The sequence below is a fragment of the Antechinus flavipes genome, chromosome 5, assembly GCF_016432865.1.
Source record: "Antechinus flavipes isolate AdamAnt ecotype Samford, QLD, Australia chromosome 5, AdamAnt_v2, whole genome shotgun sequence".
NCBI lineage: Eukaryota > Metazoa > Chordata > Mammalia > Dasyuromorphia > Dasyuridae > Antechinus > Antechinus flavipes.
This window is the reverse complement of record NC_067402.1, coordinates 286,924,293-286,938,217: the sequence shown is the minus strand read 5'-3', so window position 1 is coordinate 286,938,217 and position 13,925 is coordinate 286,924,293. Positions and strand designations below refer to the sequence as shown.

Here is a 13,925-nt window from a genome sequence, read left to right as displayed (position 1 = left end):
AGCAGGATTGCTGTTACCCTAGAACCCCAGAACTAAGTGCATATTAAACCCCACTGAAAAGCCGCGGAAATGGAGCGGAGCCCCCACATGTACACTCTGTGCATGACTTGCCACAACAACCACTCCACCATCATCAGCCACTCAAGATGTCCTCTGTCATCAATAGGAAGCACCAACTAAAATGCCAAGAAATTGGAAGGAGTGAGAAAAAAAGAAAAAAGAGGAACCAGGACTACGCAATCCAGGGTCTGTGGAGTGGAGGGACGCAAAGAATGAGCCTCTGGGAGCAGACTTCCTGTAAACCACTGTAAATCAAAAAAAAAAAAGAAGAAAAGATATAAATAGGATGCTGCGACCCGGTCTCTCTCGCTCTCTCTCGGGATGCAGGTGCCATTTCCCACCCAAAGTTCCTCAGAACTGCTCTGGATCACTAAATCGCTGAGAGCCAAGCCTAGCACAGCCGGACGCCGCCGCCTCCTGTTACTGTATACGCCGCGTCCTGCTCCTGCCGGTTTCCCTCGGCACGGTGCGGGTAACTCTTCCAGGCGTTTCTGAATCAGCCGCTCCGACGCCGCCGTCCCCCGCGGGCGGGAGCCGGCTTCCGGTTCCCGCATTTTTGCTCCCGGGGTCCCTTTCCCGCCCTGAGGAGCTCCTTGGGAGCGGACCCAGGAGTGAGGCTCCGGGACACAGAGGGGGCGCAGTTCTACGCCCTTTGGGCACACTGCCCGCTCGCTCTCCACAACGGCGGGATCAGTCTAGGGACCCTTTTTACAGAGGACAAAACGTGGCAGCCACAGAAGCTAAAAAATGCGCCAAGGCCTCGGAGTCAGCACAGGAGAAAGCCAGGATTTGTAACCAAATCCTTTAGGTCCAAGCTCAGGGACCCCGGTGAACGCTTCCTGAGGGCAGGGTCTGGGCCGCGCCTGCGCACTGAATGCTCCAAACAAAGGGTTGTGGAAGTTAGTGAAGTTGGAGATTTACCGCCCATTTCTTCAGGCGCGCCTAGGGCAGCTCTGAGAGAAGCCCCTCCCCTTTCCCTTTTTCTAAGCTTCGGCCTTCTAAGTCGAGGGTCCATCCGGATGATTGACAGTCCAGGACACCAATAATCTGTCAGGCCTCTGCCAAAGCTTCGCCTCGGAGGCGGGACTTCCTGTGCCGGTTGCTAAGACAATCTTGTTTCCCTCCTTGACAACGCCAGGGTGGCGGCTGCGGCGGTGCGGGGCCCCGGCGGCGGGAGCAGGTGAGGGCGGCCCCGGGGGGCTGGGGGAGGGCGCCCCGCGGCCGTGTCCGGCCCCCGCCCCGGACATGCACGGCGCCGGGCTCGGAGCCCCCGGAGCTGCGGGGTCTCGGCTCGAAGGCCCCGGCTGCCTGCCTGGCGCCCGCCGACCGTTAGCCCCGGTCCGGGCGGCCGGGGGGACCCTCCGCACCCCCAGCCGCCTGGCTGACCGCCCCGGCTTGGCGCTGCCCCTCGGCGGGCCTCAGTTTATCCGTCTGTAAAACGAGGGGCCCGCCCCCGCCGGCCCCAGATCGGTGACCTGGATTCCGACTTCGCCAGGGCCGCTTACCCCGGGAAAGCCCCTTCGCCACTCTGTGCCTCAGTTTCCTCGTCTGTAATATGAGGGGGTTGATTTAGAAGTCCTCCAACGTCCCGTCCATCCCTAAATCCGTGACCCGGATTCAAACTCCGCGGGGCGACTCACTTGGGTGACCCCCGGAAGCCCTCTCTCCACTTGGTGCCTCAGTCTCCTCATCTGTAAAAAGAGGGGGTGCTTTAGCCAGCTTTTCGAACTCCAGATTTATGACCCCGAGACTCTTGTGTGTCCAAAACGCTACTTAGGCTCCTTCCCCAAAGACGCCCTCGTCCTGATTTTTGCCTAATTCATTTCATCCAATAAACTCTTCTCCCTTGTTCAGCCCTTCATTTCCTATCCACGTCATCTTGAATTCTCTCCCCCTCTTCTCGTGCCTTTGGCCTCTGCTCTCTTGTTCTCACCGACAACTTGGCTCCTCCATCATCCTTTCTTCTTAAATTTTCTCCTCTCTTCCCTCTGCCTACAGACTTGTCCTCTCCTAGTAACCCTGTAAAATACCGTCCCTTCACTTGATCTCCCCTCTCCCCAAACTCTTCTTTAATATCTTTTTCTTTGCTTTCTCGGCCTGCAAGCCTGGCTTCACTCCCCAGCCATCATTATTTCCACTTTCCCTCCCATTGCTTCTACTTTCCCACCTTGCTTCCACCTCCCTCCACCAACAGGAAATTGCTTTCATTTTCCCGTTTCGCTTTTCTAATATCCTGTTCTTTTCTCAGCCTCTTGCCATCTGACTGGCTCTCTTCCAGTCTGAAAGTACTCAATCCAGACCTCTGCAATATGCGACATCTTTTTTTCTGGGTACTCTTGTGGCTTTGGCTACTTGTGGATGCGACCCCTGGGGCATTGTCTTAGGCCCTCCTCTCTCTGTCTTTGTTTCTCTGTATCTCTCTCTTTGTCTCCCTCCCTCCTCTCTCTCTCTCCTCTCTCTGTCTCTCTCTCTCTTCCCCTCCCTCTCCAGATCTTCCCCTCCCTCTCCATTGTCTCTCTTGATGATCTCATCCGTTTCCATTGGTTCAGTCATCATCTCTCTGCAGAAGACTCTGCTCTGCAAACCCAGTTCTCATTTCTCTCAAGTAGGAGGCTTGAATCTCTTCCTGTCAGTTAGGGAGCTCCAATGCAATCCGCCAAAGTGGAACGTTTTCTTTCCCCCTAGTCCACCTCTCCTGACTTACTTATTCCTGCTGGATATGCTACCAGTCTTCCAGTGACCCACCTACAAAGCCTTGAAGATACTGCTTCACTCTTATTACCTTCCATATTTAATCAGTTGTCAATGTAACTGATTCTTCCCCTACCACCTCTCTTGCATCTCCATTCCCACATCCCAGTTCAGTTTCTCCCACTCCTAGGACTTTCAGCAGAGCCTCCTAATGGGTCTCTTTGTATCCGATCTCTGTCCCTTCCAGTCCATCCTCTGACAGTTGTCAAATTGATATTCCTTGAGCACCAGTCTCACTATTGGCTCAAGAAGGTTCCTTATTACTTGGAGAATAAAATGCAAACTTCTCTGTTTGGCATTTAAAGCCTTTCACAGTCAGACTGCAGCCTATCTTTCCAGCAGATTACACATCACTCCCCCTCACAGATTTTTTGAGCCAGACTGGCCTACTTAACCGTTTTCCCTTCCACAACATCCCACCCCCCGTTTCTAGGACTGTACAACCTGTCCCCTCTAGCTTCTGTTTGCCAGCTTCTTAGAATCCCTGGTAACTTTCTGGATTCAGCTCAAAGGCCACCTGCTTCAGCAGGCAGGTAGAAGAGAGAGAATGCTAGGATTCAAGTCAGCGAGAGCTAGGTTCTAAATCCTGCCCCAGCTACTTTTTGGCTCTGTGACTGAGCAATTTTCCTAGCCTTTCTGTGCCTCAGTTCCTCGATATGCAAAGTGAGGTTGTTGAACTTAGTGGCCTATAAGGTTTAACTCTAAATCTGTGACCCTAATTCTCCAAGTTCTCAGGATCTCCGAAGTACATGTATGTATCTTTCACATACTTATTTCCGAATATGTGTTGTATGCCCTTGGTACACAGGGGGAAGAGATGGTTGTTTCCACCATGGGGAAATATCCTAATGCTAATAATAATAACTGAAGAAAGCAGGTGAGAAAAGGGTACTGATCCATTGCATGTAATTGGATAAAGGTACATGAGGGAAGCCACAGAGTGGGGGGAAGCTAGCATAGAACTGGAAGAGAGCTCAAAAACCATCTGATCCAGTCCATTTCTGAACAGAAACATCTTGCCCAAGATGTTCTTTTTGTCCCCCTGCCATCCCTTGAAGGCAGGTCCTCATCCTATCTCCAATCCGTTGTCAAAATAACCTCCAACTCTGCCTGGAATCCATCCCCAAACATCACTCTGATGATGTGAAGCCTTTGAGGACTCTCTGTTGCCTGTTTAAAAAGCCCAGTGCATCTGCCTGACTGTCCCCTGTGGTCTCCCTCTGTCGGAGGGCTTTGCTCCTACTTTCATCTGCATCTAGGATGCTCTCCCCTCCCCATTCTCCCCATCTCACAAGGCCCGGCCATAACGCCACTTCTATGAATCCTCATTGTGCTTTTGACTCGTACTTTTCCTGATTCTTACCCCAGTTCCCGTAATCACGTTCTACCTTGTTTCTGGGTTATCTGTGGCTTTTCTGTACAAGCTATACAAGCTTTTCTATACCCTAAGAGGCAGAGCTTGTGGAAAGACTGGACCTTCTTGAAACATGCCCCAGTGGAAAGGGCACCAGGCCATGAGTGGGAAGGCACAAGGCCCTGCACATAACTGGTGTCCAGTCAGTGTTGTTCTGATGGGAGAGGCAGCTCTGGGAGTGGAGAGGCAGTACAGGGCAGGATGGGATGGGGAGCCAGGGAGGGTATTTGACTAGGGAAGGAGGACACTTGGAAGGAGGGAGGAAGTTCCCCAACTTCCCAGAGTTTTAGAGCTGGGAGAGATTTCAGATGTCCTCCAGCCCAATCTGCCCCTCAGCAGACTGCTCTGCCTCAATGGAAAGTGGGAATTGGAATCGGCACAGTCAAGCCATTGCTGCCCCCCATCTGTGAAATGAGGGAATTGGGCTAGACCAGAGATGTCACTGATGTGGCCCATTGAATGCCTCCTGGAGGTGAGACCTGAGCCAGAGTAAAATGTACCTGAGAAACGCTTAAGGAAATACAAATTAAATAAAACATAAGCAGGATTTCACTTTAAAACTAGGTCACTATGAGCTGGTAGGGATCTTTAGGTATGGTTTAGTGACCCCTGGTCTAGATCCCAATAAGGTCCCTCACAAAACTCATGATCCCTTGATCTCTGACAAATGGTCCTCTATGTTGGACTTACAGACTAACAAGTGGAGAGGGAACCTCACAGCTCCCTGGGGGCAGCCCCTCCTGACCCAGTGGTAGACTGCGTATGAGGAGCATGAACTTCAGACTGCTCTCACCCACCTCACCCCAGCACAAGGGCGTAGAACTACCAATCATCTGTTTAACAAGTGTTTAATCCCTTCAAAAAGATGATGTGGAGGGGACAGTTATGGCAGTGGGTGGTCCTGTCAACCCCCTTCCTCCAATCGCCCAGTTCTAGTAACTGGCAGTTGAAGGTCGTCTTTTGATTTCTGTCTGGATTCTGAAATTCTAAAGAATCCTTGTGGTGTCTGCCTTAATGTCCTGTGTTTCTTTGCATCCCCTAATGTTTAACCAGAGGGTGATGGGAAGAGGGGAGGGGATGTATCGCCAGAGATGGATTATGGGTTTGTGTATGAGAATATGTGGTTCCAGGGAGATGGACGAGAATGGACATGGACCTGGGCTAGCCTTGTCTGTACTTTATATAATGATCAGATTATCACTTCCTAAGGGTTCTGGGAGTTCTGCATTAAAGAGAGAGAGAGAGAGAGAATGCTGACAGTGTGCTCCAAGAGCTTCTAAGGATCTAAATCTATAAAAATATCCTTCTTATAGTTAAGAATGGTCAGTGAGGTTGAGTCTGTTTGTAGCCTGGCCCTAGGGTGAATGGAGAGAAATGGAGGAAAGGCTATTCTGAAATAGAAGCATTTCATTTCTGGCTGCCATATATACATGACTGAATGAGAACAGAGATGGGCAACCAAAAGCCCGGAGGGGCTGCTCCCCCTCTGGCCCTTGCTGGCCACTTGAGTACCTGCCCAGTGCTCACCACCCCCAAGCCTCTGCTCTCTCTCCTGTTCTCTGATGGCATTGAAGTAGGTGGTCTGCCACAAATGGTGCCTAATAAATGCTGTTTGCTCATAATACATGTTTGGGTATCCCAGGTCCCTTTTAGCTCCTATAACAGTTCTGGTTTGTAATATTGTCTGCCTGATGTTTCTCTGAAACAAAACTAAGCAGTGTTTTAAGCATCTCCCCAATCACGAGAGCTAGATTTCATTTTGAAGTGTCTGAGATTCGTAGAGTCTGATCTCCTGGTTCCTGTTGCCTAGGAGAAGCCTTTCTATGGGGCAGTGATTGCCAGGATTGTTGGAAAGAGCTCCTGGGTAGACTCTGTCGATGAGAACGATCACAAGGAGAGAGGATGAGGACCCATGGAGGCTTGGTTTTCAGGCACAGTGATGGATTCTGTCGAGACTGGCTCTGGGAGAGCCTGAAGTAATGGGGATTAGGCTGCGGTTAGGTTTTAAATTATTCAAGTGCTTTCTTTTAAGCCTGACCTGATTCCATTCTGGCCTCCTCAGCCCATAAGAACTAGTTACACGTAAGGACCCAAAGGGCTTTGGAGAGTTCATTTTCTCACTTCGGTGCTGTGTGGGATGCCTAAGTTTATTTTTACTGGAAATTTTGTTTTGTTTTTTTTTAACCAAATTAAATCTAGTATCATTCAGTGGGAATGAAAGAAAGTCATAAATGAGTCCATCTTATTATCATGGCCTGATCTTTTTATCTGGTACTTGACAGTGTAGAAAGTACTATCTTCGCCCCAACATGAGGCCATTTTACAGATGAAGGAACTGAGCAAAAGAAGTGGATATTTGCCCAAAGTCAGTGAGTCAATCATCAATGTGAGGTAAAAGTATAATATTCCCATTTTACAGATGAAGGAACTGAGTCAAAGAAATGGATATTTGCCCAAGGTCAGTGAGTCAATCATCAACGCGAGGCAAAATTGTAACATTCCCATTTTACAGATGAAGGAACTGAGTCAAAGAAATGGATATTTGCCCAAGGTCAGTGAGTCAATCATCAACGCGGGGCAAAAGCGTAACATTCCTATTTTACAGATGAAGAAACCAAGTCAAAGAAGTTGATACTTGCCCAAAATCAGGGAGTATCAATCATCATCATAGCTGACATCTTGACAACACTTTTTTTTTTAAGTTTACAAAGTGCTTTCTTTACAGCTGTCCTGTGAGTGAGATAGAGTCTATGTCACTGACCCCATTTTATAGATGAAGACAGTGGAGTTCACCCTCTTTACAGCCGTGTGACAAGTCCCTTAATGTCTCCAACCTTTGGTTTCCTTGTCTTTAAAAAGGAGATAGTAGGAGTAGCACCTTGTACTTCCTAGAGTGGTGAGATCAACATTTTGGCATGCTAAGCAAATCTGAGTTATTAGGAGGAAAAACGGAAGCTGCCATCTTTGATGGATCTTTCCTAGGATACCCAGTATCCAGATGTCTGGATGGCCCTGAGCGTTTTAGGAACACCAGCAGGCTGCCAACCTTGATGTCAGTCTTGGTTGGAACCTTGATTAATGAAGGGAAGGTAGAGGTAAAGAACTAGGAGACTGGCTGAGAGGTGTGACTTAACATGAATGAAGAGAAAGGCTTTGGTGAGATGAGAATCCTGAGGAGTCAAGCAAGATTTTACTTGGGAAATTACCAGCCTTGAGTGTGACCATGGACAACAGTCCCGGGCTCCATCCAGAAGACTCGGCCCAGAGCATCGGTGGAGAAAAAGCAGAGCTGACGGTACTCACCTGTGGACTTGGAGTTCACAGGGTGAGTGAGGAAGGAGAGAACCAGCTGCTGAAAAAGCCTCCTCCCTGTGCCAGGCTCCCAAGCACAACCTGCTCCCTTGCTGCCAGGGAGAAGATGGAGCATCCAGGAGGGAGCCAGCCATTCAGGATGGTCCTTTATTGGCCAAGTAATATCATGGCACCGGAGGTCAGCGGGAAGCAAGGAGGAGAGAAGGCTATTTAATCAACTCCTGCCTGAAGTATATTAGCCTAATAACTCTCCCTTCTGAAGCAACCCTTTGTCTTGCGCAGCCAGAATGAGTTGCTTAGCCACTGTGCAAGATTATTATGGCTCCCACCCCATGCATCCTTCCTGTTGGGAAGGCTGGGCCACTTCAGAGACTTCTCATAGAATGGGAGGGAAGAGAGAGAGAGAGGAGGGGACAAGAGAAGTATTTACTGTGCAAAACACTGCTGGTACAAACACAAATGAGATAATTCATATCCTCCAGAAATTTGTTCTAATGGAAGAAGATGGTACATAAAAGGAATCTGGAAAGCAGGAAGGGAGAAAGATGTGGAGGACCTGGAACAGCCTGGAGCATGAGTGATGAGTCAATGAGGGTAAAGTGAGGAAGGCCGGAGCCTCTCAGGTTTGAGGAATCAGTCACCGAGGGCAGAGTTCTCAAATGCCTACTGTGTGTAGGACTATAGTAAGTCTTGCCTGGGGAAGATAGAAAATTTAGATTGGCTTTCAGCCTAGCAGGGATAGACCAATATCTTTCTCTAGAGACCTCACCTGATGAGATAGTAGGGAGAGGATGTTGGAACCTCGAACATTATGCTCACGGTGTATAAACTCTGACACTACTGGACCATAGACTGAATTACAGAGGGGATTGCAGATTGCATGGATGGAGGGAATGCCCCATCTGGGATTGGAAGAGAACCATAAGAATTATCAAACTCAACATTTATGTCTGAAGAAATGGAAGCACACAGAGATTGCTGAGTGTCTGAGGTTGCCGTTGAACCTGAGTTTTAACTGATTCCACCATACAGCACAGCACTCAAGAGCATCAGAGTTACACACGGTGTGTTGTGTAACCTCTGACAGGGAAGACTGCTATTGATGGAGGTCCAAGGATTTTTGAATTGAACAAATGAAGAGAGTTACAGGGACCAGTGTGAACAAAAGCTCCAATGTTGCAGAGTATAGGTGATGTCTAAGGGTACAAAGTGGTCCAGTTTGCCTAGAATGTAACGAGAGAGTTAGACGGGACTTGGGTGACCCTGTAAGAGTGGAGAGCTGGGCGGTCCCCGTTCTCCAAGGGCTTAGAATGCCGACTAGAAGTCCTTATTCAGAAAACAGAATAGAAAGCACTGATCATTGGAACAGGGATGTGACAGGATCTTTGCAGATAGACGATAAGTCTCAAAGCACAATGAAAACTGGATTGGAGAGAAGACTGGAGGCCGAGAGATCTCCTAGAAGGCTCTTAGAAAGGTGGGTGGAAGCATGAGGCTAATTGGAATTGGGAATCGAGCAGAAGCGGCCGGCAACGAACATTGTGCAGGAAGAATTGGTAGCTGATCATCTGGGAAAGATGAGAGAGACAGAGAAGGCTTAGGAATCATGTGTGAGGGACACAGAAATAGTGACACCATGAAGAGGAATGACTGTGTTTGGATGTGCTGAGGTACCATTGGGATGGCCGATCTGTAGACAGATGGGAATTTAAGTTTAGTTCTCAGAAGGGCTGGAGAAAGAGTTTGGGAAGTTGTTTGCATAATGATGATCACTGAAACCAAGAGAGCATTTGCCAAAGGAAAGAAAAAGAGAAAAGGACCCAGGAACGTCTTGAGGAGAAGAGAGTCACCATGGAAGTGGAAAAGAGGCACTTGGAGAAGAGTCGGAAGACTAGTCTAGAAGAGCACGAGAAGAGTGCTTAGTATAAGCACTAAGTCCAGATTTATTGAATGAGGGAGACCTTATGAGGAGAGGACATTGAGTCACACAAGGTGGTCAACAGTGTGATTCTGCAGAGATAAGGAAAAGGGATCCTGAAAAGGCCAGGTGGTAAAACATCAGAGACAGAATGAGAGATGTGGAAGTGGAGGCGTCCAATGTAGATGACATTTTCAAGAAATTTAGCAGTGAAGGTGAAGACAGAGATGGGTTGGATGGCAGCTGGATGGGTTAGAAAGAGAAGGTGCTTTGTCACCATAAAATGCCATGTATGTATCAGTTTGTCAGGAATTATTATTGTAAAGAACCCATGAGCCACAATAGTGAATTTAAGGAAAAGACTCCATTGGGTTGTCACAACATTTTTTTAATTAAAGTTTTTTATTTTTCAAAACATAGGCACAGATAATTCTGCAACATTAGCCCTTGCAAAACCTTGCGTTCCAATTTTTTCCCCCATTTCTCCCACTGCTCTCCCCCAGATGGCAAGTGGTCTAATACATGTTAAACATGGTAGAAATATATGTTAAATCCAATATATATTGCAACATTTTTGATGAAGAAGGTGGAGATGATGCAAGTCAGTCCGCTCAAAGAAACATTTGGATAAATATTACTGCTGCTGCTCCTGCTGTTCATAACCATGGAATTCTGGAGTGCGTTAGAGGCGAAAGAGACTTCCAAAGATATATAGTCGAGCTTCCTCTTTTAACAAATAAGGCCCAATAAGGGACTTTCCCAAGATCCCCTAGTTGGGTAAGTGATGGGGCTGGAGATAAAGCTCTGGTCTCTCACCTGCCTGCCAGGATTCCATTATGTTTACACATACACTCTTTCATTTCACCCTTATTGCGAGGCATTCAGAACAGGTCATATTATCCCCACTTGACTAACATTGTTAGACGCCCACGGTGGAGCCAGACCTAGCACTCCCATTAGTCCAGCTGCACCAGGAGGGCTGAAGAGTTCACCAGAGAGCCAGTTGCACTTCCCGTTGCTCTTCCTTGCCCATGGCTTCTGCCAATAGGAATTAGGACCAAGTCTCCCGGAGGAGTCACGGTGCCCGGCACATCGGAGGCTTGTTTGTTCCTTGATGGATTGTCCCGTACCGTCACCTAGACTGCTTAGAGTGCCGTTGGCTGATAGTCAAGCTCTGTCTCCTCAGAGCGTGGGCTCACAGCAGCGTCTCAGTATGTTCTTCCTCGGGCCTCGGCATCTCGTGTTGAATCATCCTCCGATCTGCAGACAAGTTGGCCATTTGGGAAGGGACGGTGGAGGCGTTCAGACGGGGGCGGGGGATCAGAGAGCTTCTGCCACCTTTCCAATCTGTGATTTGTGGTTTTAAAATCAACTTTCTTTGACTGGTTTTTCCTGTTTTCAGCGGCATCCCCTTGGGGGGGAGCATTCTCTCCTGCCTCTGAGACAGCTGGGCCTGCCTCCTTAGCCTTCCTGGCTCTCCCTAATTGCTACCATTAGCACCTCCCCAGGAGCGCTCCTCTTTCATCAGCTGTTCACAGTGGAAGGATCATGGGAGAAGAAACAAAGAAGGATGACACAGATTACAAGAGACTACAGATCTTTCCTCTGGTCAGAGTAAGTTGTGCTAGAGGAGGAGAAAGGCCACTCAAGGGGCAGCCTTGGGGACGGGCCCTCTTAGAGCGACCTTGCAGGATAGCCCCCTCTCGGTCTCCAGGGAGCCTCTTCTGGGCTGAGAGGTTTTTCCTCCGTTCTGATGCAGGATTCAGACGTGCTCAGAGGTTATGGGTGAGGTGCTGGGCTTGGCTCCTGGCTCGGCCATCTGTGACCCTGGCTGAATCAGGAAGCCCCCGTGCCTCAGTCTCCCCGCATGGCCTCGCTGGCTCTCCCTGCATCATCTCTGCAACAGGCTTTGGGGCTTTCTCTCCCCAGCTGTGCTCAGAGTAGCTGACCAACCGGCTTAAGCTGGGCGCTGGCTGGCCTGGCAGCATCTTGTGCTGAGCCTTGTCTGTCTGTCCTTCCCTCCTCCCCCAGCACTCGGACATGCCAGAGGAGATGAGACTGGAGACCATGGAGTTGTGTGTCACCGCCTGTGAGAAGTACTCCAACAACAATGAGGTATCTGTCCCTGAAGGGCCCCAGCGGGAGGCCGGGCCCCTGAACTTCCGGGTGGGCAGTGGGGATGATGGGGGAAAGGAGAGAGGCTCTTTCTCATGCCAGGCTCTTCTGAAGCAAGTTCCAGTAACCTCGGGGATCCCTGGCCAATGCCGGGCCCAGTAGGGGCCAGCCCCTTCAAAGTCACCGGGAAGCTGGGGAGGGTTTGGGGACTGGAACCACAGTGGGTGGGAGCTCTGAAGGGAAAGATCCCCGAGAGAACCAGCTGGTTCACCTCATCCATGGGCAGGCAGGGTCAACACAGGCCTGTCGCCCGGCCAGGGAGGAAAACAGAAAGGTCCAGCCCTCTCCCCTCCCCCCCAATGGACCCCCGGGAAGCCTCATGGCTCTGCGCTTTTCTATCAAACGGGGTGGCCGGGTGTAGAAGAGGGGCTGGGTTGCCCTCCGCGGCTGCCCCACTCTCCCATGACGCCGGTCCGCCCTTCACAGAGCGCTGCCAAGATGATCAAAGAGACCATGGACAAGAAATTTGGCTCCTCCTGGCACGTGGTGATCGGCGAGGGCTTTGGTTTCGAGATCACCCACGAGGTGAAGAACCTGCTGTACCTGTACTTCGGCGGCACGCTGGCCGTGTGCGTCTGGAAGTGCTCCTGACACAGGCCGAGCCCCTCCCGGCCTCGCCCCGCCCCGCGGCTCTCCCGGGGCAGGGCAGCCTCAGGCCGGCCCTGGCTTTGGGAGGGAGCCCCGGGGCCTTCTCTTTCTCTCCGTGTGTGTATTGTGTGTCTTTGTGGGCACTTCCCCTGGCACCTGGGTGCCTTACTTGTGCTTGTGTGTGTGTCCAAGTGTCTACCGTCTCACTCCAAGAGTTGGGATATGGGGGCAGCAGGCTCCGGGGCAGTGGGCAGGGAAGGAGCCCCCAGAGCGGAGCCTGAGCCAGTTGGGAAGGGAGGGGGCCCAGAGCTGCCCGGGGCTCCTCCCAGCTTCCCTTCCTGCAGCCTTTCAAGAGGCTTGGGGTCCCTCCAAGCGGCGCCTCTGGGCCCCCTGCCTGCAGGGCGGCTTCCCTCCGTCTTCACTGGCCAGTGAAGACTGAACCTCTCCTCCGGGCGGACAAGGGATTATTGCCCTTTCTTGTCCCCCAAGAAGGGAAGTAGCAGGACCTCCCCACGTGACCTCCTAGTTTACTCACCCACTGCATCTTAAATAGACTGGCAGCAGAAGCAGCCACCCCCTCTGGGGGCCTCTCCCCCCTCCTCCTCGCCTCCCTCCAGGAGGCCAGGTCAGCCTTTTCACACCTCCACCACCGAGGGGGGGGAGGCTGGAAACCCTCCCAAGTCACGGAGGGGGCGCCAGCGGCCTGGTTTGCCCTCCCGGGTGGGCCCCCAAGGCTGCTGCTACTTAGTCATCAGGGACCCTGTATATTTGTACAACTTATTTCTCTGTCTTGGGTTTTCTATGTGTTTTTTTGAGCGTGGGTTGGAGAGGGTATTTAGTAGAAAGAAGAACTAACTGTATTTTACACAACAGTTTTATTTATATGAATGTTTTTGGTTTTTATGATTAAAGTTACCAGAAACAGATTTTGGTCCTTATGCTTCTGAGTTTGGGTTGAGGGCTGTGCTGAAAAGGTTCCTGGGGTGATGGGTTCCAGGGAAGATCCTTCAGGTGCGGAGGCATCTGTGAAGAAACTATTAGCCCATGAGCCAAACCAGGATGACACCCCTCGGTTATTTTTGCTAACTATTTATCCCCTGCTCATTCTATTCTCTCTTTCATTCTGACCCTCCTCAAAAGTGTTTTGCTGTTGAACGCCTCCTCATTGATCCCTGGAATATCATATTCCAAGCTCTCCAATCCTTTAATGTAGAAGCTGCTAAATCTTGTGTTATCCTGACTGGTTCCACTATACTTAAATTGTTTCTTTCTGGATGCTTGCAGTATTTTCTCCTTGACCTGGGTGCTCTGGAACTATACTATTTCTGGGAGTTTTTGTTTGGGGATCACTTTAAGGAGGTAATCAGTGTATTTTTTCCTATATTTTACTGTCTGGTTCTAGAACATCAGGGTAGTTTTCCTTGATAGTTTTTTGAAAGATGATGTGTAAATTCTTTTTTTTTAATCATGATTTTTAGATAGACCAATAATTTTTAAATTATCTCTCTTGGATCTGTTTTTCAGGTCAATTGTTTTTCCAATGAGAGATTTCACATTGTTTTTCTATTTTTTCATTCTTTTGGCTTTGTTTTATTCTTTCTTGATTTCTCATAGTCATTAGTTTCCATTTGCTCAATTCTAATTTTCTTTTTGTAAAGCTTTTTATTTTCAAAACATATGCATGGATAATTTTTCAACATTGACCCT

General features: G+C 49.6%; 1 protein-coding gene across 3 annotated transcripts; it reads left to right on the top strand.

Annotated features, from left to right (window-relative positions):
• Window positions 1-355: 355 nt before the first annotated feature.
• On the top strand, window positions 356-13,144 carry DNAL4 (dynein axonemal light chain 4). 3 transcript variants are annotated; one of them, XM_051961996.1, is made up of 4 exons: window positions 356-1,240; window positions 10,858-11,069; window positions 11,487-11,570; window positions 12,057-13,144. In XM_051961996.1, exons 2-4 carry the CDS (start codon window positions 11,004-11,006, stop codon window positions 12,219-12,221), a joined length of 315 nt encoding a protein of 104 aa, XP_051817956.1. In that variant the 5' UTR covers window positions 356-1,240; window positions 10,858-11,003; the 3' UTR covers window positions 12,222-13,144. The 3 variants fall into 3 exon arrangements, with proteins under 3 accessions (XP_051817956.1, XP_051817959.1, XP_051817958.1); XM_051961999.1 differs by lacking the exon at window positions 356-1,240 and adding an exon at window positions 8,543-10,232; XM_051961998.1 differs by lacking the exon at window positions 356-1,240 and having other exon boundaries at window positions 8,543-11,069.
• The last annotated feature ends 781 nt before the right edge of the window (window positions 13,145-13,925 follow it).

Bases quoted from the DNA above. Each gene is read 5' to 3' on its own strand.
- DNAL4 (XM_051961996.1), top strand. From the start codon at position 11,004: ATGGGAGAAGAAACAAAGAAGGATGACACAGATTACAAGAGACTACAG. The intron at 11,070-11,486 runs GTAAGTTGTGCT...CTCCTCCCCCAG, and splicing joins AGATCTTTCCTCTGGTCAGA to CACTCGGACATGCCAGAGGA. The intron at 11,571-12,056 runs GTATCTGTCCCT...CGCCCTTCACAG, and splicing joins AGTACTCCAACAACAATGAG to AGCGCTGCCAAGATGATCAA.